Below are 22,973 nucleotides of genomic sequence, written 5' to 3' on the forward strand. Positions count from 1 at the left end.
TGGAGGCTGTTTCTCCTTCTCCAGCCCATTTAACAGGTAACTTGCAGGGTTTAGATAAGGATGTACTTATTACCAAGGAGTGCTGGGAGTAACAAATAACAACGTAGAATGTGAGAACCAGCTCTTGAGAGGCTGCGTTGAGAAGTTAGAACAGCACTTAGACAACAGCTAGAACAGCAAACAGAGTAATGGCCTTGGAAGACAGCAGTGCGGAGACATTGATAATATATGGGGATCCATCTAAATGTGAGGGTAGTAGGGAGGTGAGGGGTGGGTTTGAGGCTGCACCCACTACTGCTTCCCTAACAGACACGCTTAGTAGGGAAATCAAAACCTACCACTGTGTCCCTAGATTTGTCAAATGTGTTTTTCGGTATTCTGACTGCTGAAGAATCACAAGATCAACGTGTGTGGACACGGGGAGGCAGGCAGTGGCCCTTTTAGGTCCTGCCAGAGAGGTACGTGCATTCACCAACGTGTTGTCCTAACTTGGTGGCACATGACCTAGCTAACTGGGGAAAACCTAATCATGTCGATCTATGCTGTTACACTGATGACCTCTTGTGAACATCTAACTCACTGTCCATCTTCATTGTATTATGTGGGTGCTATTCATTCTGGGCATTCAACCTACGCAAGCAAAAACTGTCCAAGCCTGTACGTGTCAATCCTCCCTCCAAAAACTCCAGGATTGAAATTAAGGAAGAGTAAAGATCTGTGGGAGTTAATTCATCAGAGGCAACACCAGAGGAGATCAAAGCCAGCAAAAGGGTTTGGAATGAACTCATTTCTAACACAGATCAGGTGAGGAAGAGCTGTGAGTGGAGTTTATGTTCTTTAACAGCCCTGCAGGACCTGTCTTTGCAGCACTCTGTAGCAGGAAGAAAACAGCCAGCCAGAATGAGAGCACAGACCAACAGTTTGGAGGGATAGGTTTAAGAAGACGCTGAAGATCTAAAAACGAGGTGGAACAGGTCCAAACTCATCATCTCAAGATACTCTGTAGCTCAATAATAACTGAGACATCTCAAACTTAGAAACAGCTCGGGGAGACTGCTAAAGGAGAGACAGGAAAGAAGCTTTGGAGTTGAAGGAAGCTGAGGAATTTTTACTTGAAACATCTACACGGAGGAAAAAAAAAGGGAGAAAAGAACATGGGGTAGAAGTAAGCTGATTATTGAGAGGAAAAAAGCCTGAGAAAAGTACAAAATGCATGTTGCAGGAAACACTACAAGCTCACACGTGCTGCTTAAATTGAACCATACCTAGCCATGTCATAAATGCTCAGAGTCCAATTGGAGATTATGGAATATTTTATTACAATCAAAAGGTAAAAAGCAATAAGCTGGGTGTGCCGGGGTGTCTCTGCTCCACCAGCGACACACACCAGGAAGATGGTTCCCTTTTCTTTTATACGGTGTCTTATTTAAAATTCCCTGGAGTCCCCTCCTCCTTTCGGTTAATCGTTTTATTCTTCTAGTCGCTAGATGGTCGCGCATTCCTTCAGGTCTTTGGGATGAGGTCTTTTTGTCTTCCTCAATGCCCTCTGATTCATCCCTCCCGGCTCGGCCTTGCAAGGATTGTGTTTGAGATGCTTATCTCTGCCACCCCTTGATTTCAGGAATGCCACTCCGGCTCCACCTTGCAAGGTTTTGTGCTTGAAATGCAGACAGAGTTCTGTTCTCAGTTTATCCTTCCATGCCTTATTAGGAAACTTTACTCCTTTAAGCAATTTTCTCTGCCGATTATGGTTAAGGCTAGTTTACAGTTATTGTATCAGCATCCTTGACACTGTGTCTTTTGACACGAATCACATCCACATGTTTTACAGCCAGGCATATACAATCTATTTCAATAGCATCTACAGAACACCACTGGATGCATTTTCATGGCTCAGGGCAGTGGTGTCAGCAGGATGCCATCAGTTCATGTTGTTCAGGTGTATGAAATTTGTGTTCAAGCAAAGAATGCATCCAGGTGTAATTAATCAGGACAAGAGAGATAAGGGGCCTGTAGATAGCCACGTAAAGAATGTTTCCTAGATACACTGGGTTGCAGCAGCTTTTCATAAAGATTAAACACTTCAGGAGGATGGAGCGTGCTGTCAGCTGCAGCTTAATAAAGGTTAAATGTTAAATATTGCAATAAATAGATGCATTTTCTTGCAAAAGAATGTAAATATTATCGGGAAGGAGTGTTACCTTCTACTGCATGTTAAAAAAAGGGGTTTTGCTTCATAGCTTCTAGAATACCATTGGTCAGGAACGGAAAGAAGTGTGTTGATGGAGATAAGGAAGACTAAGTTCTGGTGAAAGCTGGGGCAGCCAAGCCACCACTCCGTCACCAAAATCAGTTCACTGTGATGGGGTGAGCACGCTGCGGGCCACGTTCCTTGGGGCAGCAGAGAAAACGCTGAGGGCCAGCACGTGGAGGGTCACTGCAATGCCGTCCTTCTCCACGCAGGTCTTCCCCTGCTCTCGCACCCTGCTGCTAAAGGGAGAAACAGAACGCTGCAGTGGACTCAGAGCTCGCTCACTCTCTTTTATCTCCTGGTTGAGGGCCACCTCCCAGCCGTCCTTGGCCTCTTTTAGACCCGCACCTCCTCATTCACCACCACGGGTCTCCACGTTCACCGCCCTGAGATGGAGTCGGCGACGACAAAAGGCTCAACCCTTCCCCAGCGTCAATACCCCCACGCTTAGAGAAAGACTTCTGCCCCGCCCCGCCTTTCCCTCACCTCCTCAGGGCGCTGAGAGCGGCGGCCATTTTGGAAGGGGGGGGGGGGGGGGGGGCGCGCCCCCTCCTCACAGAAGCCCGGCGGCCGCGCAGGCGCAGTCCCCTCCTCCCCGCACCGCGCCCGGGCGGTGCCGGTACTCAGAGGCCGCCCCGCGGCGGAGCAGCGCGGGCAGCGGCAGACGGAGGAGGAGGACGGCATGTCCTGAGGGGGAGCGGCGGCGCGCACCCCCCCCCGCCACCACGGAGGGGTCGGTGGAGCAGCGGGCTAAGGGCCGGGCCCCCATGAAGGAGAAGGAAGCCGGGGCGGAGCGGGGCAAGCCCGCCACTTACACCGGGGACAAGAAGGCTCGCATGGCGGCCAAGACCAACAAGAAGTGGGTGCGCCTGGCCACCGTGCTGGCCTACGTGCTGTCCGTCTCGCTGGCCGCCATCGTCCTCGCCGTCTACTACAGCCTCATCTGGCAGCCCGTGCGCGGAGGCGGCGGCGGTTCCTCGGCTTCTCCTCCCTCGCTTCCCGGCCCCGCCGCCAACTCCTCCACGCAGCCCCGCGGTGCTCCGCCGCCCCCCGGCCCAACGCCGACACCGAGAGCGGGCACGGCCGGGACGGGCGGACCGGAGCCCCCCGCGCCGCGCGGGGCCGGGGAGGGCCGCAGTGCGCCGTGACGTTGTGCCCGGAGAGCCGCGGGGCAGCGCCGGACACTGAGCCGGGGGACGGCGGTGCTCCTCCCTCCCGTCGCCGTGGGATTCTTCCGTGGCTTTTTCGTCTTTCTCCGGCTTCGCCCTCCGTACGTCGCGGGGACTGTTGGTACCTATGCGAGGAGCTGCTGCTTGCGGGACCGGCGATGCCAATGCATAGGCTGTAACCCGTTGTTTCAGTACCGAGTTTTGTTTAGCCGTGAGCGTAAGCTTATTTAAAGCGTGTGAGAGGTAAATTGTTTACTATATTAAAATATTTTCCCAGTATGAAAGCCTCTGTAATACGGTACGTTCTCTTTGCGGTGGGGTGGGGGGCTGGGGGAGCTCCGGGTTGCAGGACCGCTTTCTTTGCTCTGCGGTCGACTCTTGACACGGGTTGATAGCGACAAGACAAGGAGGAACGGCTTTAAACTAAGACACAGGAGATTTAGGTTAGATGTTAAGAGGAAGTCCTTCACTCAGAGGGTGCTGACACACTGGAACAGGTTGCCCAGGTGGGCTGTGGATGCCCCATCCCTGGAGGCATTCAAGGCAAGGCTGGATGTGGCTGTGAGCGACCTTGGCTACCCGAATGTGTTGATGCCCTTTGAGGTCCCTTTCACCCCACTATGATGTATCATGATCTTCATTTGTTGTTGGTCCCCGCAGGTGAGGCCGTGTGCGCCCGTCTCCTGCTGCGGGTGCTGAGCTGAGGTCTGAGCGGGTGGTGTGGCATGGCTGCCACCCAGACCTTCAGGCTGCCCACTGGGAAGCTGTGCACCGCCGTCATGCCCGTGGTTTCAGTTGTATGGCATAACGGTGAGGCTGTAGGGTGCCGCCGCAAAGGGATGCCTGGAGCTCACGTTGCTGGGGCTGGAGAAGGTGCTCTGCTGTCGTGTACAAATCGTGTTGGTACTGTTAAACCTATGGTACTTTTTTTTCTCCTTATGTTGAGGGAAATAGCTGTTTCATGCTGAAATTGGTATGCTTTTGAGCACAGGCCTGGATGCTTCCGCTTGAGCACGTGTTAAAGGCAGAGAACCACATACAGAGGATTTCCAGAAGGAAATGGGCGAAAGGATGGAGCGGTTTGGATGTGATCTTTCACCCTTTTCTAGTTTTCTTCTCCAGCAGAGAAGGCTTTGTATTGCTGCTGTGCTAGAGAGGAACACAAGCTGGTGGGAAGGGAAAAGATCGTGCTTAGTCATCTCAAACAAAAATGTGCCTGTAAAATTGCCATGTTTCTGCAGGGCAGATTGCAGAAAGCAAGAAGAGGCGAAGGAGTGGAGGACTCAAAGCTGCACTGTTACCTCGAGGGCAGCATCTGAGCTCTTCCCCTTTATCTGCATTAGTGACTGATGGCATCCTGACAGCAGCACGCTGCTCTGCAGCCTTGTCCAGGATGAGTTTAGCCCTGTGTGCAGTGGGTGACTTTGTTCCCTTGAGCCTGCAGCACATCAGTACCTGTTTGTAAGGATTGCTGTGTGTGTGCAGGAGCTCTGGGTGCTGGTGATGCTGCTGCTCTGTGCTGTTGTTGGTACGTACATCTGATTGTAGAGGAAAGGGCTCCCAAGGGGAGGAATGGGCAAAGCAAAAACAAAGCACGCTCTTTTATTTTGCTTTTTTTCTTGGTGCCAATTGAATCTGGCTTTTGGCTCTGGTACTTAATGCAGAAGCAGTTGGGAAGTGTCTCTGGAACGGAGCGCGTGTTTAATTTTTAAAACCGTCTTTAAAGATAAATAAAAGCTGGGCAGAATGATACAAAGGCTGGGATTGCTCTGGTACTGGCCTGCAGCTCGGAGCTGGCAGGTCTGTGCTGGCTTGGAACAGTACATCCCAAGCACGCTGGAGGTACGTGGACTCCTGGCATTTTTCACTTTAAATACAATTGCTCTCAGAAGACTAATAGGGCATGGCTGTCTAGAGCAGATGGAAGAGGAAGGGAATTGAATTAAATGGGCTGCGTGGCCCTCTTCCAACCAGCCGTGTAACACTGGAGAGATGCCTTGTGCTCAGGAGCCAGAACAACTTACAGCTTCTCACCTGTGCGTGGTGGTGGTGGCAAAGGATCTTCAGGACAAGGGTGCTAGGGATTCTGGGGCAAGGCAGCTTGGCTGCAAGAGGTAATAGCTTGGATTGGCGTTCTGGACTGTGAGCTTTTGCTTTGTGTTGCTGTCTTTGCACTGAAGCAATCTGTGTCTTGAACATAAATTTCCAGTGCCCCGAAGCAGCGCAGTTGCCGGTGTTCGGTTTGTTAGCATTGCATCAATCTTTCCCCTTCTTGCCTCTGTTGGATCGCTGAGTTAGGTACGGAGTTGTTATCTAGCTGGTGTCATTGTATCAGGTGAGAGATGGCACATGGTTTGTGGTGCTGTATCCTTGGAGCTGCTGGGGAGATCAGTCCCTTGACACAAATGTAGTCCTGCGTGTTACTTGCCTGCGGGTCTGCTTCCAGTGTGTGCAAAGGGCTGGCTTGTTTGAGCCATCTGAGGATGTTAACAGTGTCACATCTTCTGGCTGTGGGATGCTGATGTGGAAGCAGGATGGCTCTATAAGAATTTATCTGGCATAGTGCTGTCTGTGGTCTTATTTTGGGAGTGAGGACCAGGTCACGTTCTGCTTTTCCTTTTTGTCTGAGCAGGGTCCCACGAGTGAGGAAGGAACCTGACTGACTTACACTTATTCATGCACTTGCCCTCTGTCTGTACGCACTGGTCTTGTCCTGTTGAGCTCAGTTTGTTCCAGGAGAGTGCACTGATACGACCAGAAGGAAGGGAAACAGCTGGAAAAAAGTTACTGGAGCGTGTAATGTGCTCCAGCAGCTCGCTCACATTTTCATATAGTAGGAGATACCCGTTTCCCCCCTGTGCATCTTCTCTCTTGGCCTCATCTGAAAAGCAATCCTGCAGTGCAATGCTGATAACACAATCAGTGGCTGCTTCTCCTTCAGGACAGCTGCAATTAATCTTGCTGGACCTCTGGCGTGTGTTACGTGTGTGTGTGTGTGTGTGTGTGTGTTCTGGAGAGAGGATGAGACAAGAAACAGCCGCATCAGAGATGGATTAAAGCAAAGGAGGTGAAGTTTGACTTCTGAACAGTCTCTGTTCAGAGAGGCAGTGGGCTTTGGGAGCACCTCATCTCTGGTGCTGCATTGCTGTGGTGCAAACCTGTGAGCGGGCTGAGCCATTGTACAGCCCTTAAAGGGAAGGCAGCAGGCGGTGCTTTAACTTCACAGCAGTGCTGTACCCTGCTCTGTACATCTAATTGACTTCAAGCCTTTCACACAACTAAAAAAAGCACTACTGCACACTTTAAATTACAAGAATTTCTCTCTAAGTGCCAGTTTAGCTTCAGGCGCCTATGCCTTTTGCAACCAGTTTACGCAGAGGGGAATTGGTGTGGAAAATCAGTGAATGTTTCTGTTATTTCTTAACTTTAGTCTCCCTGTACGGGGCTTTGTTTGTTCTTAGAGATCTGTGTGGTGCCCTTCTGCTGCAGCATTAACCTTGCTGAGATGGGGAACAGAGCTGTAGCAGCTGTCACATTTTTCTGGTTTTGCCTCCTTTAGCACTAGGCTTGTAAAGCTCTGGAGGCTGAAGTATTTCCAACCTTATCCAGGTGTACTTCTGCCCCTAGGTTGAGTTTCTTATTTCTTGGAGATCAAGTATTGATGGACTGGTCTGTAATCCGTTTTGATATTCAATCTGGCTGCAGAGTTGCGTTGAAACTGCGGGTAGGATTTTGCCAACTAAAAGTAGTGTCAAGCTGTTCCTTTGGCTTGAAGGAAAAGGCGTCTTCTCCCTGATGGTTGCTTCTGCTTTCCTGTTGCATGGAGTAATTAACACCTTGAACAAAATCCCTGAGCTACCAACCACTGCTGGGAGGGAACAGGTGCCTCTGCAGGCAGCTTAATTTGCACTCTCCAAGCTGCCATCGCTTTTGCTTGCAGGAAAGGTGACACTGCCATGAGGTAGCTTCGATGTCTCAGTGCAAGAGTGGGCCTTGTGTTGTGCTGTGTGGCTGCAGTGAGCCTTTGGGGGGTCCTTGCCTAGAGGCTGAGTGGAGCTCTTGCTCAAAGAAGTACTGAATCTGTGCAGAGAAAGCTCTGCACGCGAGGCTGAGAAATGCTACGAAACCGAGGCTTGTTCTCATAACTTTTATTTAATATAAATAACCCCTCTACGTCAGACTATTTGTTTTTCACCTTTTCAGTCTTTTCTCTCACTGTAAAGAAGAAATAGCCAGCCATGACTTTTCCAAGTCTGAAGAACTGCAATCCAGGCACCAACCAAAGTCCATTCAAGCAGGCTGTTCGTAAGCAGGAAGAAACTACACTGAGGGCAGACACCATCTGCACAGTACAGCGCACAGAATTTGCTACAGGCTCCGTCCTTCCTAGGCATCGTTAAGTGCAAAATCTGTTGGATTTGGATTTGCAGGGAGTGGGGGGGGGGGGAGGAAGGGGAATGGGGGGCAGAGCTGGTCTTTTTTTCTTTGAAGGACTTTAGGTCAATGAGATACAACAACTGAAGTTGGGTTTTTATCTCTGCAACTAAGTCCTGGGCCAGGGACGGTGTAGAAGTTTACCTGGCTGTGTGTTTGACTGTTGCTGGTGTGCAGCGAGCTCCCGAGCCAAGAACAAACTGCGTGGACTCTGAAGCAATATGGGAATGGCTGAGATGGAATGGATCGCCATAGAGGTCAGTGAGTTGGTTTTTCTTCTAAGAAAAAATATCAAAGCAAGTGTTTGAGAACAAGTCTTTAAGTGATGGAGAATTTCCAGGACCTGGAGCAGTTTTATAATTTGGCTTTTATCTATCTGTTCCTTTATGTGTTGGACAAGTCCAGATAAACCCAGTCCAGGCTTTGGTGAGGCAAAGATATTTCTACTAATAAAGCATGAAAGCTGCACACTCTGTTTCTTGCTAACACCTGCTCTGAAGCCAGGACATTCTGAATTTGGCACAATGAAGTTCCCAGGCTTGTCCTTCATGGCTTAGGTGCTACGGATCTGAGTTATGTGGAAAGGCAAAATGTTTATATGTGCAATGGCTAGTGTATTAAAACAGCACACAGCATTTCAGTCCACCACATAAGACAGCCTATCACCAAGGCAGCTTGCCATTTTGGCTAGGGAATGCATCCTGCAGTGAAATCCAATAACTCTCCACGCGTACGTGTCTACAATTGATTCCTGAAACTGCTTCAAGTTTTAGTGCTTCAAAGGGAGGGTGTTCTCCATGCTGCTCTGTCACTCAGAAGTCTAAGCACTCGTGCCTGCTTTCTGCCTGCTCCTTGACAGGTAGCCATGTTTCAGTAGTTGCTGTTTGCTGTGAGCCTTACAGTTGCTTGGGAATCCAAGCTGGGGTTTTTGCTTGCCTGTGCTTGTAATGCTCACACAGTTCTGAAAGCTATCTCTTAAAGTTAGCTCAAAAGTTGTGCTTGGCAGCTTCCAAGGGAGCAGTTGCTCTCTTATTCAAGCCCAAGGCTTTGAAAGGCACAACCAGGAAGGCTGGCGTTTGACGGGAGGCTCTGACTTTCACCTCCAGTTTGGCTGTGTTCCTTGCTGCCAGCTCCTTCCTCGGCATTAAAGAAGGAAGGGTTTTGCATTTGTGCTGCCCTCCTCCTTGTCCTACTTGACACAGAGATGTATCCCCAGTCACTGCAGCTTTTGTACTTCTTGGCCTTAGGCAGCAGTATTTTGCCAAGCTTCATGTATACCTCATCAACATAGCAGCTACTGTCCATAGGAAAAAAACTTCTCTCCTGACACAGAACCATCAAGCAATCCGAGTTGGAAGGGACCCACAGGGATCACTGAATCCAGCTCCTGGCTCCATATGGGACCATCCAAAACCCTATGTCTGAGAGCGATGATTCTGCCCTACCCTACCTAGCTGGAGGAGTAGGGTGGCCTCTACAAGATGAGATGCCATAGCTGGCACGCTCCACAGTATAACCCAAGAATGCTTTTTCCTCTTTGTGCCCGTCACCCGTGCAACTACGTGCCCACCACCACCTCAGCTACATACAGATCTCTATTGCAAGAGCTGCTGTGACTGCTACTTCACCCATCTACTGAGCTACAACATAGCCTCTCGTGCTGTCTCCTGCTTTGTCAGTCATCTGCTCCTCCTGACACGCGTGCTTCCCTCCCAGCCCCTGGGGGAGGAAGTGGATAGGCTGCCCAGAAGGAAAAATCTTAACTTTAAACAGAATTAGTTATTAAATAAAATAAAGTGCATCCAGTAGACGTCTCATTGGCTTGCCACACAGCTGCAATATAGGCAAAACAAACACAAAAGAAAAGTGATGGAGTTTCTCTTGTGGGGAGTGTGGGTAACCTTCCCTGCCCTTTGGTGTATGGAGGGGAAGGGCTGATGCCAAAACTGAGCTGGGGGTGATGAGGGGCACAGGGAAGGTGCTGAAAGTTGATTTCATAGGAGATCAAAGAGTGAGGCTAACGTCGTGCTCCTCTTCTCATCCACCACCTTCAGCGTGTTACCCTGGCAAAACAAAAACAGAGACAGCAGCGGGATTATCAGCCCTCAGGGAACTGCTGAGCAGTAAATTAAAAGTGTCTGCTGAGTTTCAGCCTGACCTTCCTGCGTGGCTGGGGCTGCTGGGGGGCACCAGCGTGGCGTAACCCAGATACCTTCCTGCCAGATCCAACGGGAGCGACTGCAGCCCAGGGGAGGAACCAGATACACGAGTCTGCGTGGAACGCACTGGCAGTCCTCCTCTGGGCTAGGTAAGACTGCTTTCCTTTCTCCTTTTGGCCCAAGAGCAATAATCTCTGTGTGATTTTCTTTGTGCCTCTACAGCACCTGGAGCAACAAAGAGGAAGGTCTGATCTGGGGTTAGGATTCCGCATCCTTCTGTCTGTGGCTTGGAGTTGCATCAGCTTTCCTCCAGTGAAAACACTAACCTGTGAGTTGAAATTGCTCTCCTGCTTCCTGCCTAAATACATTGACTTTCTTTAGGAAAGGCATACTCTTTTTTATTTTCCTCTCTAGTTACCAGATGCTTGAGTTGGTATTTCTCTGCATCCACCTTGAAATTCTCAGTTCTGCCTTTCGCTGGTGCAGATCTCAACACCCAAAGCTCACAAGAAAGGATAGAGAAGGAATATAAAAGGAAAAACAGATGAAATACTGTGAAGGCAGCAGAGGCAATAGACAGCTTGGCTCCCATAAAAAGGGAAGATCCAAAGGGGAGTGATCCAATCACAGATATCCAAAATGGAACTGCACACAAGTCATACCCAACATACTGAAATAATTGATGCTGGAGGAAGAGTCTAAGGCTGCTGCTGTGGACATCTTTATCATCTGTTTTACAAGCCTGAAGTGACCCCAGGCTAGTTGTGCTTAATGTTAATCTATATCATTATTAACGGTTCCAAAAATCTCGTTGTCATCCCTGGGCTCCGTACTGCAGATAGACGGTTCCCCTTCCTGTTGTGCAGTGTTGTCCTTCAAATACAGACTCCTTTCTGTGCATGAGCAGGTCTTTGCAGCCAGGACACTGGTAGGCTTTGGAGTCATTGCTTTTAGTAACTAGAAAGAGTGGTCAGCATTTCTCTCCTGTTTGCTGTATCCTCTTTTCCGTAACTCGGGGGCTGCAGCGATTTAGGATTACTTTCTGCTTTGAATGCCATTTACTATTCCTCTGTCTTAATAGAAATTACACCTGTCAGCCATTTTGCTAGACCATTCCCTGCACATCCCTGCAGTGCCTCCCTGCATTCCTTCTGCTCGAGTTCACTTCTCTTGAACCAATCTCAAACCAAACCCTTGAGATCTCCGCCTGCCTGACCCCGGGCCAACATCCCAGGCACAGCAGCAGCAGTATCTTCTCAGCTCTTGAACCTTGGGGGAAGAGGTACGTTCTTTGCAGCCCCATGACTGCAGTGAGAAGTGTCAGCCACTGCTTGTCCCACTTCCTTCACCAACCCTTAGCACTGGTTTGCATCAGACAGCTGACCCCATCCACCCTCCCTGCTCCTGCAGCACTCAGTCCCTGCCTGCCCCGCTCCTGCTGACGTCAGCTGGAGCTGCGAGGTCAGATCCCTGGAGCTGCTCTGGAAATGTACCCCCAGCTGCATTTCCTCTAAAGACGTTAAGATTAATTTTCTCAAGAGAATTCAGGGGAAAAAGCTTCTGTGGTTTTTGTGTATCGTTTACTTCTCTGGGACTCGTTGGCCATTCTCCAGGGATTCCAGTCCTGCACTTTGGGTAAATATTTATTCCTTGTTATTTGAAGCAAATGATGAAAGCCCCACCACGCTCGCTGCACAGCATCTCCAACTGGTTTGAAGGTGCAGGAGGTTTTCAGTGCCATAAATAGACATTGGCAGTGGGAGCTGTGAAATGCACACAGTGGCTGCTGCAAGGAGCCACAGCTCTGCAGAAAGTCTCGAGTCAGCAGTAGCTGCTGAGTTATCTGCTTCTACAGATAACAGCTGTGCTTTGGGATAGGTGGGATCCTGGAACTGAGGACATCTCCCTGACATCAGGTGCAATGCCCTGCTGCAGACTTGTTGGACGCAATGGGACTCTCACAACGGAATGGATGTTTTTACATCCCTGTGGGAGTTGGTAGGTTTTTATTTTGCAACATCATCCCATCGATTTCTGGGCTGATTTTTGCAGAACTTGCACCGTATCAAAACTGAATCGCTGATATTTCAAAACTTAAAACCCTGGGGTGAATTACATGAAAATAAGGCAGAGCTTTGCAGCATTTTATATGTAACACGGTCTGAAACAAAGGCAAAAGAAGTCAGGGGAGAAGGGAAGTGACCGTTACCAGCCCACAGTTATTTATGGCTGCCATCTGTGTCATTATGCAGCTCATTGGGTTGAGTTGGGAACTTCAAAGCAACAGCAGGAATAGACATGAGACCTTTTCACTCTCTGAGCCAAATGAGCTTTTGCTTTTTTGGTGGTTGTTGTCATCGCTGCTGTTTTGTTGCTCCTAGGGGCCCTGCTGTCAAGCTACGGAGGTGAACTGTCCTGGTTATGCCGAGCTGGTGCTAGAGAAATCCAGGTCTTGCTTTTTTTTTTCCTCCCTGCTGAGAGGTATTCCTGACAAACTGGACACTGGGAGCAGAGAATTAAAGACAGGCCCTCTGTCTTCCTGGCTGTATGGGAACTGCTGAATCATGGCCTGAGCCACTGAGGGATCACCTGAGGCGAGCACTGAGTCAGCCGCAGGAGCACAGGTGAAGGCAATGCACCTGTGTGATGGGAAGGGGTGGAGCCTGGCTCCACCTCTCCCAGACCCCATTTAAGGGCTGACCACCAGTAGGGAAGGATCTTTTGCTGGAGATTTGGCCTTCGGAGTTTCCTACTGCGAGCCTAGGACATGGGTGAGCATTTTCCTTTGTTTCAGTTGTCTCTTTCCATCTTTCTAATTAATCTTTCTAATTATACCATCTGTAAAATATCTCGGCATTATTAGTTGGCATTGTTCATGCTGTCGACCACACGCTGGCCCAACTCACCCTGTCTGCAAATGAGCTTCTTTGGGAAGCCAGCCCTGATAGTGGGCTGTCACTGGTGTCAAAGGAGAGGTCCAATTGCTTTGTGGTGACTTTGGTATTGAGGAGGTGACAGTGATGGCCTAGAACATCACTTTTGCCTCCAGAGTTCTCAGTAGCTGTGCACTGGGGCTGATCCCCAGGCACTGCTATGCTTGGTGCTCCCCAAGCAATGAAGGTTTTCAGAGAGCAGTACTGGTCTCAGGTTCCAGCTCATCCAAATGGATGCACGAGTGCTTAAGTGCAGACACCAGCTTCGGTCACTTCCAAGTCTTCTCCAAGGCCTAAGGCTGAGTTTATAATTAAGCCTGCTTTCATGACTTATCTGAAGAGTGGTGGAGTAAAGAACTGTGCTGGAGTGACTCAGGGCCCTGTTGCCAAGCATAGAAATCTCCAGTGTTGCTGAGATGAAAATGGACTGCTCTCGCTCACTGCTGCCTCTTAGCTGGTGTCTAATTAATGACTACTTTTATCACTCAGTATAGTTCTAATTCCTCCTTCCTCTGCTTCTAGGGGTATTTCTGGTAGATGGGAGAGGCACGGATTGGGCAGTGAAGTCCACCTGCCACATGCATCCAGATCTCAACTTTCTCTTAAATACTGCTGGAGTTGATTTTCCTCACGTAAAAATTTGAGTTCCTGTACAGAACCAGCTCCTGCTAGTTCTTGGCATTTTCCCTCTTCTCAGTATCTGTGATGCTTGCTCTTCTCCGTGCCTTTTGTACAGAACTGGATGGCAGTGAAAGCCTTTTTGTTAGCAGCTTAACCGCTTCATTTCTAAGCCCCTTTGTGCCTCTGGGATGAGTATTAAACAAAACCAGCTGACAAACTGCTGGTTAGGTTTCTGAAGAAAAGCCTGCTGGAATGAGGGAGAGCTGTTTGGTGGGGCAATCTGCCTGCCTCCCTCGGAGCAAAAATTGCCTGGAGTGCCTACTTAGGAGTATTGCTGCTGCCTCTCTTCTTTCAGGATAGCAAGTTTGTGCCTCACCTAGTGGCAGGATCTCATCCGGACTTATTGGGCTGCTGTAGCAGGGGTGGGTAGCACACCTTGATCTGTGACATTGCCTGGAAAGAATGCATTTGGCAAAGGTAACTGCCAAGGAGTCCCTGCTCTTCTTCTTTGTCCCTTCTCCCTCGTTTCTACCTTTGCTTTGGCTTTTCCTGTTCTGCGTTTACCTTTCTGGAAAAAAAACCAAACACAACAATCTTCTTTTCTTGAATAAAACCTGGAGCTTTGCTATGTAACCAGCTCTGTTATTCCCCCTTCCTGGGAAGCCTTTGGAGCAGGACCCCTGCCGTGTGTGTTAGGAATGGGATCGTGCTAACCTCTAGTTATTCTAGCTGTGACTGCCACAGACAGAAACACATTCATGCCTTAATTCTCACTTTTCTGAGATTATCCCCAGGAATAGTTTGTGCCCTAACTAATGCTTGTCATCAGCCAGGCTCAGCAGCCCCGGTTTTCTGCTTAGATTTTCCTGTCTGAATATCCATTGGCTTTACATCCATACCAAGGCAGGTCTCTGTGCTGCACAGATTTAGACTATTTGAGGGATCCATGTCACAGCTAGTGAATACTTCTGAATAGCTGTCTGATACACTGCCCCTGTGGCCACAGAAAATGGAGCTGTGAACCTGTACTATGGCTGTGTTAGAGGATAACAAATGGAGTGGGGTCAAGGGCTCACCTTCCACCTCAGGCAAACGGGTGCAGTATTTGCTAGTTGAGAGTGTCCCCACTGTCCTTGCCATCCGCAGGCTGGTCCCCTTCCCTGGACTGTAGTTTTGCCATGTTCTGCTCAGGAACAACAGTCTCATTGGAGTTATCTTTCTCTGTGGGCAAAGGTTCTCCTGTGCATTTAGCATCTTCAGCATCTTCAGCTCCTTTCAGAGCAAGTGCTTGCCCCTCAAGGGCAGCGTTCTGGGCCGCTTCCTCCCCTGTCTTTCCCACCATCTGTCCTTGGTCTGCATCCAGTCGGTCTCCTGCATCTGTGTCCAGCTTTCCTCCGTGGCTATTTGAAGAGTCCTCGGTGGGTTCCCGTTCAGAAGCTGTCTTTTTCTCTAAGCCATCTCCTTCTAAATCAGCTCCCACGGGCAACAACAAGGTCTCCTCACTGCTGTGCTTAGTGGCTTGCACAGCACTTGGAAGGCCACTTGGTGAAGCACTGCTATTTGTGCTCTCCTTCTGGGGGTTACCAGCAGTGCCAGGCTTCCCGTTGGCATCTTCTTTGATGTGTTCCTTACTGGGCTTGTGCCTTGGCTCCAAGTCACCTGAGCTGGCCTCAGAGACCTCCTTGCTGAGCCCCTTTGCTCTTCTCCTTTCCTCCTGGCCGTTGTGTGCAGGCCAGGCCTTCCCACTTCGCCTCCCGTGCTCTTGAAGCCGTTTCACCTTCTCCTCCAACTCAGGGGTGCAGTTCTCTTCCGCTACCTCTTCGCCTTTGCTTTTCAGCTTGTCTGTACCAAGGTTCCTCTTTAAAAAAAAAAAAAAGCAAACAAACAACAGAGGATGTATTTATTTCAGCTTATTAAAATATCAGTTTATGGTATTCGTTGTCTGTGATAGTTCCCAACGCATGAGAATAAACTTGCCGAGGCTGTTGAAAGAAACAGAAGGGTGTGGGTGAAGCAGACTAAGTGGGGGCTGTTATACTGACAGAAAATCAATGCTCTCACATCCTGGAGAGTGGTGTCAAGGGGTACGCTTACCCCAGTGCACAGCTCTCCCCTCTCTGTAGTGGCTGACAGCCTCTGACCTTCTAGATGGTGCATGTGTTAGTCAATTCAGTGACTCTCACCCCCCCTGAGCTTACCTGGCTGTCAGGATCATCCTTCAGAAAAGATGTGTCCTCACCTTCTTTTGCATCCCATCTGTCACGGGGAAAAAAGACAACAGGATTTAGGCTTTCAGCTTCTTGTTTTTTTCCTGCTTTCCCTCTCTGATGCCTGGGTAGGAATTTCTACCAGCACCACCCATTCCTTGTCTGAACCCCATCTCCAAGCAGTAAGAGATAAAAGTGGGTAACATAACTGGTCCAGTTCCTTTCCTGGCACCTGCAAAGCATTCAGCCTGTTCAGAGACACTCATCTGAGACCACTAAATCTTAATGAACTGCTTGTTATAATTCTAAATGTAATGAAAACATAAAATCCAATTGCCAGAACAGACAGTTGTCGTTAAGGCTAACAAGATACAGGGTCTGTTTGTGCTGCTGTCTGCCACTGCCTGGTCCTGCTCGCCTGATGGTGCCCACACGTCCCACTGTACTGGCAGGGAAAGCTCAGTGTCCTTATTCTGTGTGATTTCTTCCGGCCCTTGGGAATGCTGAGCATGTCTTCCACAATGAGACACCATCTACTCTGCAGCGACGAGCTGTCCTGTGAACATTTGGCAATGCAGAAGGCAGAGCATGAGAAGTGCATTTATTTTGAAGGAACTGATGGCTCAAAGTCCAGACAACAAGTGTCTCAGGAAACAGTGTGCTCTGAGTAGCGTGGACTACACTGGGACAATAATAACAACTGATTAAGCTCAGAGCAGCAGTAATTCTTCAGCATTTGCCAAAAAGAACCAAATTTCAGCAGCAAACCTCAGAACCACACTTGGTCCTGAGGGTAGTTGCTGGGGTATGGGAGTTTGTTTTGGCCCTAATGGGTTGGCATGCTCAGCCAGGGCAGAACTGTGTGAAGTCAGTGCATCTTGCATGGTCTCGGTGGTCCAGCAGTAGAAGTTGAACCTTCCTACCCATATTCTGTTGCTGAACAGATGACAGCAGAAGGGCAGTCTGACAGAACACACTGACCCTGCCTAGCACTCCTAATCTCAGCCAAGCAACAGCAAATAGCAGGTGACCTCCAGCCAGCTCATTTCTTCTGTGTAATGCTGTTTGATGCTTACAGTACTCGTACCTGTGTAACTGCATGGCCAGAACTGACCTGAACGGTTGGAGAACACTAAGAGGAAAAGCTGCTGGAATGGTTTTGTGTTCCAGATAAAGCTTGGGGTGTGTAAGCAGCAGCTCATCCTTTTGTTGCCTGCTAAAGGGCACAGCAGTGCTGCGAAGACGATCCCAATTATTAAAGCATTAGATAGAGTGGCTCAGGGAACCTGAAGACTGTGCTGGGATTTAATTACAGGGAGCAGCAGGGGAGGGGACACATGGGAGTATGTGGGTGAACCTGAAGATTGTACTTAATTTTGCAGATATTCTGAAATTGCTTCAGTGAAAATTACTACGTTGCTGTGTGCTGCCCACAACTGGCAGGAACAGGTCACTTCCCTAGCACGTTATCAACCCTAATTACTACTGGCTCAGCTGGAAGCTATCTCTGGAGGCGGCTCCCCCGCATCAGTGGTGCATGGAAGCCAGATAGCGTGTTCAAAAGCATCCTGGGGCATGTGCCAGTGCCCAGATCTGGTCCCAGAGTCAGCCTAGCCTCTGCTGGCTGCCCTGCAGAGGGCTGCTGCAGCAGGTCAGTAGTGTGAAGACGCACCCCACAGGTGCCACAAACCCCAGTAAGTCAAGTCCTGCCAGACGCAGCCCATGCTAATGCAGGCACAGTATCTGTGTCCCCCTTTGGAATCAGGCAAGGAATCAGACCTGGAAATGGACATCACAAGCACTACGTTGCAGAACTGCTGCCAGCCTCCTTACCTTCTGGCTCTGCCCGTCAGTCTGTCCTTTCCTTTGGCTCGGCTGCTCGTTGCTTTGGGACCAGAATCGCTCACGTTCACGCTGTGCTGTCCTCCACCTAGGAGACAGGTTGTAAAGGCCGTGAGAAGGCAGCAGAATGGGCTGATGGACCACTGGTGGGGCCAGCATCCTTGTATCACTGGAAAGTACCCTGGGATGGGGAAGCCTCTGAAGCTGCATGCGTATGTTTCCTAAAGCTATGAGAATACGAAATGAGAATTGAGGGGTGTTTCTTCTGCCTTTTCTACTCCAAATTCCAGTAATAAATGCAGATCTTATCCCTTGGATACAGTCTGCCTTGTGCTGTTCTTGGGAAAGAGTTCTTGTTGTTCCTTGACACGAGGCTAGGAAAGTGGCCACGTGCTGTGTCCCAGCACACAAGTTGCGTGGCTGTCATAGTGCCTGCAGAGATGTCTCTCCGTGGGAGCTCATCAGAGGTGCTGACATTCAGTAGGGTGACACAACTGAGTTTACTCACCTCTCCCGTTGGGAGGAAAGGACCTGTGCTGGAATTTCCTTGCGTTTCTTCCCCCTATAAGGGCAAAGAAGAGCGTGCACAAGGTGAGTGACAGTCTGTAATGGACCGGTAGCAGAGAGCTTGGCGTTCAAATAGGGTATTGCAAGGGAGAGCTTTGTTCTGCCAGTCCACCTCCTGAGAAACAGGAGCTATGATGGACTTAGGCTAGAAAAGAAGCCAGCATGTGCTGCAGGGATCAGAGATGAAGTGCTCTGGAATAGGATTGCCTCTCAAACCACTGTTTGGGAAAGGAGGCAGTGGTGGGCTTCCGCATTGTGTTGTAGAAGGTTACCAAAACCATGCCACTGCTCTCCCTGGGAAGGTAAGAAGCACTAGCAACCAGATGCTCAAATCCCATCCCCTGTGCACTCTGCAAAGCAGAGAGGGCTGAGACCCCAATGCTGCACTCAGAGGCATCTGCCAAAGGGAAGCAGAGTTTCACAGCTGACAGCCGTGACAGCTGTGGCACTGGGATTCGCACGATCAGCATTCATTAGCATCAGGACAGAATCTAGGTGTCCCTTGCCAACCTTTCTTATTGCTGGGATTATCCAAGGCTGGCTCCCCATCCTTAACAAAGTCCTCTTCAAACCTGCAGGTTAAAAACAGGCATTGTCAGACCTGACCATTCTCTTCCAGGGTGCAAAAGCGTGGGCAGGAGACCTCAGGACGGCGCAGGCTCCAGCCCTTCTGCACCTGCCCGCTGCCAAGTACGTGCAGGTTTGTCAGCAGAAGCTAAAACTGCATGCACTACCCAGGAGGGATGAGGCTGTGAGGCAATTCTACCCCAAAGGAGAACCTCTAAAACCTTTACCTCTGTACCCCGTATATGTACGTATTTAACTTTATGAACGTCCATGTAAGCTATGAGATGCCGGTAGTGTAATTATATGAAGCCCAAATGCAGCTTCCAAAAGATTGTCCCATCCTTCTGCCCTCTGTCTTCTAGCAGCTAGCCCTTGTAATGTCCCCTGACTCCAAACCCTATCCTGCTGCAGGTGCTAAGTCGTCCTCCACAGCTTTGTAGCCAGCGTAGCTCAGCTGGAAAAGCACAGTTAAACAAACAGTGTTTAAAGTGGGGAAATGTCAGAGCCCATTGAGAGCTCTCCCACGCTACCCAGCATCGTTCCTGTACCACGCTGGTGGTCTTTGAAGTAACCACTCCTCCCTGAGGAGGATAAAAGTCTATTTCCTCATCTTGTGATTGAAAAGGAGAAACAATCAGGGCTTTGAGAAAACCTGTGGACTAGCAACACTAGTTTGTCCATTCCTGTTTCAAGTAGAGCAGCTGCACCCTCCTGTCATTGGACCTGTCCCGGTGGGGATGGAGAGGACTCTCCAGGTGTGGACCGAACAGGGATTCGTGCTTCCCTCCCTCCCTCAATCCTTGTCCTGACGGGACAGAAGTCAGGCGGTCTTCGTCAACACAAAGTATTTCCAATCGGGGTAGAAGACTTCATGTCAGAAAGAAAGGAGGAGAATTGCTCTGGTATCTGGTCCCACTGACGGACACGACCAGAAGAATCACGGGATGGCTTAGGTTGGAGGCAGAGGCGTGGGATTCCGAAAGCAGCGAACGCCCGTGCAAGATCTCATCACCGGCTTTGCACGGCCCCGCTGCAGACAAACCACCCCAGGACACCGGAGGACCTACATGTGCTCTGACTTCTCCACATCCCAAGCCCGCCTCCACTCGCCCTTTGCGTTCTTGTGCCGTGCCAGTCGCTCAAGGTCAATCTGATCGCGCTCCCTCTTCCAGCGGATGTACTCCGAGCGTTCCCGTCCACTCAGGGGGAAACTCAGGTCTCCAGGGCACTTCTGGGCCGACTTCCCACCCTCCTAGGGAGGCGAAAGAGCTTCGTGTTAGTAAACTGAATCGTCTGCGTTTCATTTATTCCGTCGCCACCAGAGATCGCAGGATCGTTAAGGTTGGACAAGATCACTGAGATCAACCACCAACCCAACCCCACCAAACCAAGTCCCAAGTGCCACATCTACCCTTTTCCTGAACACTTCTGGGGACATTGACTCAACCACCCCCAGGGCAGCTTGTTCCAATGCGTCACCGTTCTCTCTGGGAGGAAATTCTTCCTAATATCCAACTTGAACCTCCCATGGCACGACTTAAGGCCGTTACCTCTTGCCCTAACGCTCACTAATATTGGAAAGCAAAACACGTGAAGAGGGAGAAGGGGGTCATCCAGGCACCAAGTTAACGGATGCGGTAGAAATATAGGAGCCAACTGGCCACGGTGTGTTGTCAAGCAACGCTGCGTAGCAAATAGCTTAGTGCTGAGTCCTGGGGCGTTGATTACCAGTGGATAATTCATCACTCCACACACGTGCCCTTCTCTACATGGGAATTAACTCCTCAGTGTGGTATTGCTGATAAAAGCAGAGCAGTGGGGCAGAGCGAGTGAAAGCCCTGTTGCCAAGGAGATCCAACCGCGTGGGTTGGAGTTGAGGTGGCAGTAATTGCTCCTCCCTTCCATTGCTGGGGGGACCCGAGACTGCCTCCCTGAGAATGGAGAGATGGGGTCTGCAGAAAGGCAGAGCAGAGCAAGGGCAGCCGTCGGTCTGCTGGTTTAGACACAAGGCCCAGGGGATGCTCTGGAGCTCCAGAGCCAGGAAAGCACAGCAGGTCTAGCCACGGTGGATGTGTCCATAGATGAGAGGCACGCGAGAGCTGAACAGCACGCAGCTTGTGAGAGCAGGCTTCAGACTCCACAGTCAAGGGGTAAGAGATGTGCCCTGAGTCATTATCTTGACTGTTAACAAAGGGAAAGCCATAAGCTGAGGTCGATGCCCATTCTCTCCCATGGGTGAATGCAGTGGGATCTGTGGGTCGTACTGAGAAGTGGGAGTTAGTCCCTGACCAGGGGCTCGCCTTGTTTGGGGCACAGCTGTGCTTAGCTGGATGGTAAACCCACTGTGCTGCTCGGCTACAGGGGGCTCAGCTGGGATTAACGGTTAAGAGCCCATCTGTGTTCTCTTAATGAATCCTGTTGAGGTGGGTCTATTCAATTTGTGCTCCATTAATTAAGAACATCTGCAGGCTCAGGGGAGTCAGCATGCCCTCCAGGTTTGCATTAAACAGCCTGTAGGAAGGCCTATGCTTTAATTTGCTTCCACCCTGCTCAGCTTCTGCTCAAGTGAGGTTCTGCAGCTAATGAGGTCTGAGACTTTCAAGCCACGGGGAGAGGAAATGACTACAACTGTGCTTTTGCACGTGGGTAAGTGTGCTTCTCTATATTCCCACTTCTGTACTAGGGATATAAGTAGTCATGACAAGATGTGATGAGCGAGTCCCCGCTGCTGAGGCAGGCTCTCTTGCCTTGCTTCGCTTCAGGTGCATTAGCTGTTCAGCAAAGCTTTGGAGGAGGAGAGGAATGAGCAGCAAGGAACCATATCAGAGCATGTTGCTATTTGTTTTGGTTCTGAGTTAATTTACTGACAGGGAGGCATGTTCTGCTGGTCCCCTTTTCCAAGACAAGCATCCCTCGAAGGACGTTAGGTAGCGCTCACCTTACGGCCATGCTCGCTTTCTGGGCCTCTGTCACTGTCTGATCTCCTCTTCTCCACTGTTCTCCTCTCCTCTGCCTGCAAGGGCACAGACACAGGAATTACTTCAGGATAAGGCAATGGCTCCTGGCTGGGGGATGCAAACCCTCTGCTCATTGTGACGTGTAAGAGCTGCCCTAGAAAGAGCAGAGAGAAGAGGAGAGATTGGTTCCTGGGATCCTGACTCAAGCTAAAACGAAAAGGGAAAGAAAAGGAAGTAAGGAATGTAAGAAGATGAGCAAGAAGAAGGGATGAATTCCTGCAGGTCACTCATTCTCCCAAGCCAGAGGGAGAGAAGTAACCTATACGGTCTTATCATTTCTAAGGCAGAGTTTTAGGTACCCTTATGGATTTGTGTCTGGTAATGCTGGCACACACGCAGCAGTGGTCAAGGGTAGGGTGGGATCATAGTGGGAAAACACAGACTGCAGAGTATAAGATTTTCTAAGAACGGCCTTCTGCGCTGCTTAAATGATAGCTGGGGTGCCACTGGGACCCCGAGAGAGGTTTCTGCTCCCATCCAGATGCTGCAGCAGCACAGATACTGCAGATCTCTGTTTTGTAACTGTACACTGGCAGCCCTGGTGCTGCCAGCGCCTTCTGCCCAGCAAAGCTCAGGCATCCTCAGATTCCCCTCCCTGCTCAACTCTGCAGGGCCGGGCTACGTGTGGGGCTGAGATCACCGTGCTGCTGTTTTGCACAGCCAGGCAAAACTGAAAAACAAAGAGGGAAGTCACAGCACAAACTGCTGGATCAGCCGTTCCAGATAGCATCAGTGCTGTGAGGGCCGACCCAGGCTGCAAACAGACTTTTATTCCAATTATTTAGCAGCCCCAGCTTTAGCCCAGCGTGATAGAGCTGGCTGATGGAAACTTGGATCTCCACATCTCAACGCAGCCTCCTAAGGCAACTCATTCTGCAGTCCACACATACACTGTGGGATCACACAGGGAAGGAGCTGGAGTGTGGATGAACTTGTTGGCAGCAGCAGGCAGGAGTTCTTGGGGGCTGTGCACGTGGGAACCGTGACCTTATAGCCAGCGCTTTAAATCGAGACATTGCATTTCTAGAGATCAAAACAGTAGAAAGCTGGAAGCCGTTTGAGGAGGCTGGCTGGGGAGCAAGGTGCGGATGGATGTTCAGTCTGCGAAGCAGCTGGCGAAGAAATGAGCCATTTTAGAAAGCTGGAGCCCCTCTGTCCCTGGGGGAAACAGACAGACCGGGAGGAGGGATGGGAGAGAAGGAGTGC

General features: G+C 50.1%; 2 protein-coding genes across 3 annotated transcripts in view; one reads left to right on the forward strand and one right to left on the reverse strand.

Annotated features, from left to right (window-relative positions):
* The first annotated feature begins 2,802 nt into the window (after positions 1-2,802).
* INAFM2 (InaF motif containing 2) overlaps positions 2,803-22,973 on the forward strand; it is a 110,374-nt gene continuing 90,203 nt past the window's right edge. The window contains exon 1 of the mRNA XM_065755567.1: positions 2,803-3,541. Within this exon, the coding sequence (XP_065611639.1) occupies positions 3,019-3,399 (381 nt within the window). The 5' untranslated portion in view covers positions 2,803-3,018 and the 3' untranslated portion in view covers positions 3,400-3,541. The remainder of the gene's footprint in view (positions 3,542-22,973) is intronic.
* The window catches only part of CCDC9B (coiled-coil domain containing 9B), a 33,935-nt gene continuing 18,515 nt past the window's right edge, over positions 7,554-22,973 (reverse strand). For both annotated transcript variants that reach the window (XM_065755563.1, XM_065755564.1), the window contains 8 exons: positions 21,689-21,763; positions 19,818-20,002; positions 18,694-18,755; positions 18,125-18,178; positions 17,608-17,704; positions 15,766-15,823; positions 14,644-15,425; positions 7,554-9,917 (listed from right to left, as the gene is read on the reverse strand). In XM_065755563.1, the coding sequence (XP_065611635.1) occupies positions 14,676-15,425; positions 15,766-15,823; positions 17,608-17,704; positions 18,125-18,178; positions 18,694-18,755; positions 19,818-20,002; positions 21,689-21,763 (1,281 nt within the window). In that variant the 3' untranslated portion in view covers positions 7,554-9,917; positions 14,644-14,675. The remainder of the gene's footprint in view (positions 9,918-14,643; positions 15,426-15,765; positions 15,824-17,607; positions 17,705-18,124; positions 18,179-18,693; positions 18,756-19,817; positions 20,003-21,688; positions 21,764-22,973) is intronic.

This window comes from Cyrtonyx montezumae, unplaced genomic scaffold (assembly GCF_038088225.1).
Source record: "Cyrtonyx montezumae isolate F1298 unplaced genomic scaffold, pur_monq_1.0 scaffold_10, whole genome shotgun sequence".
Classification (NCBI taxonomy): domain Eukaryota; kingdom Metazoa; phylum Chordata; class Aves; order Galliformes; family Odontophoridae; genus Cyrtonyx; species Cyrtonyx montezumae.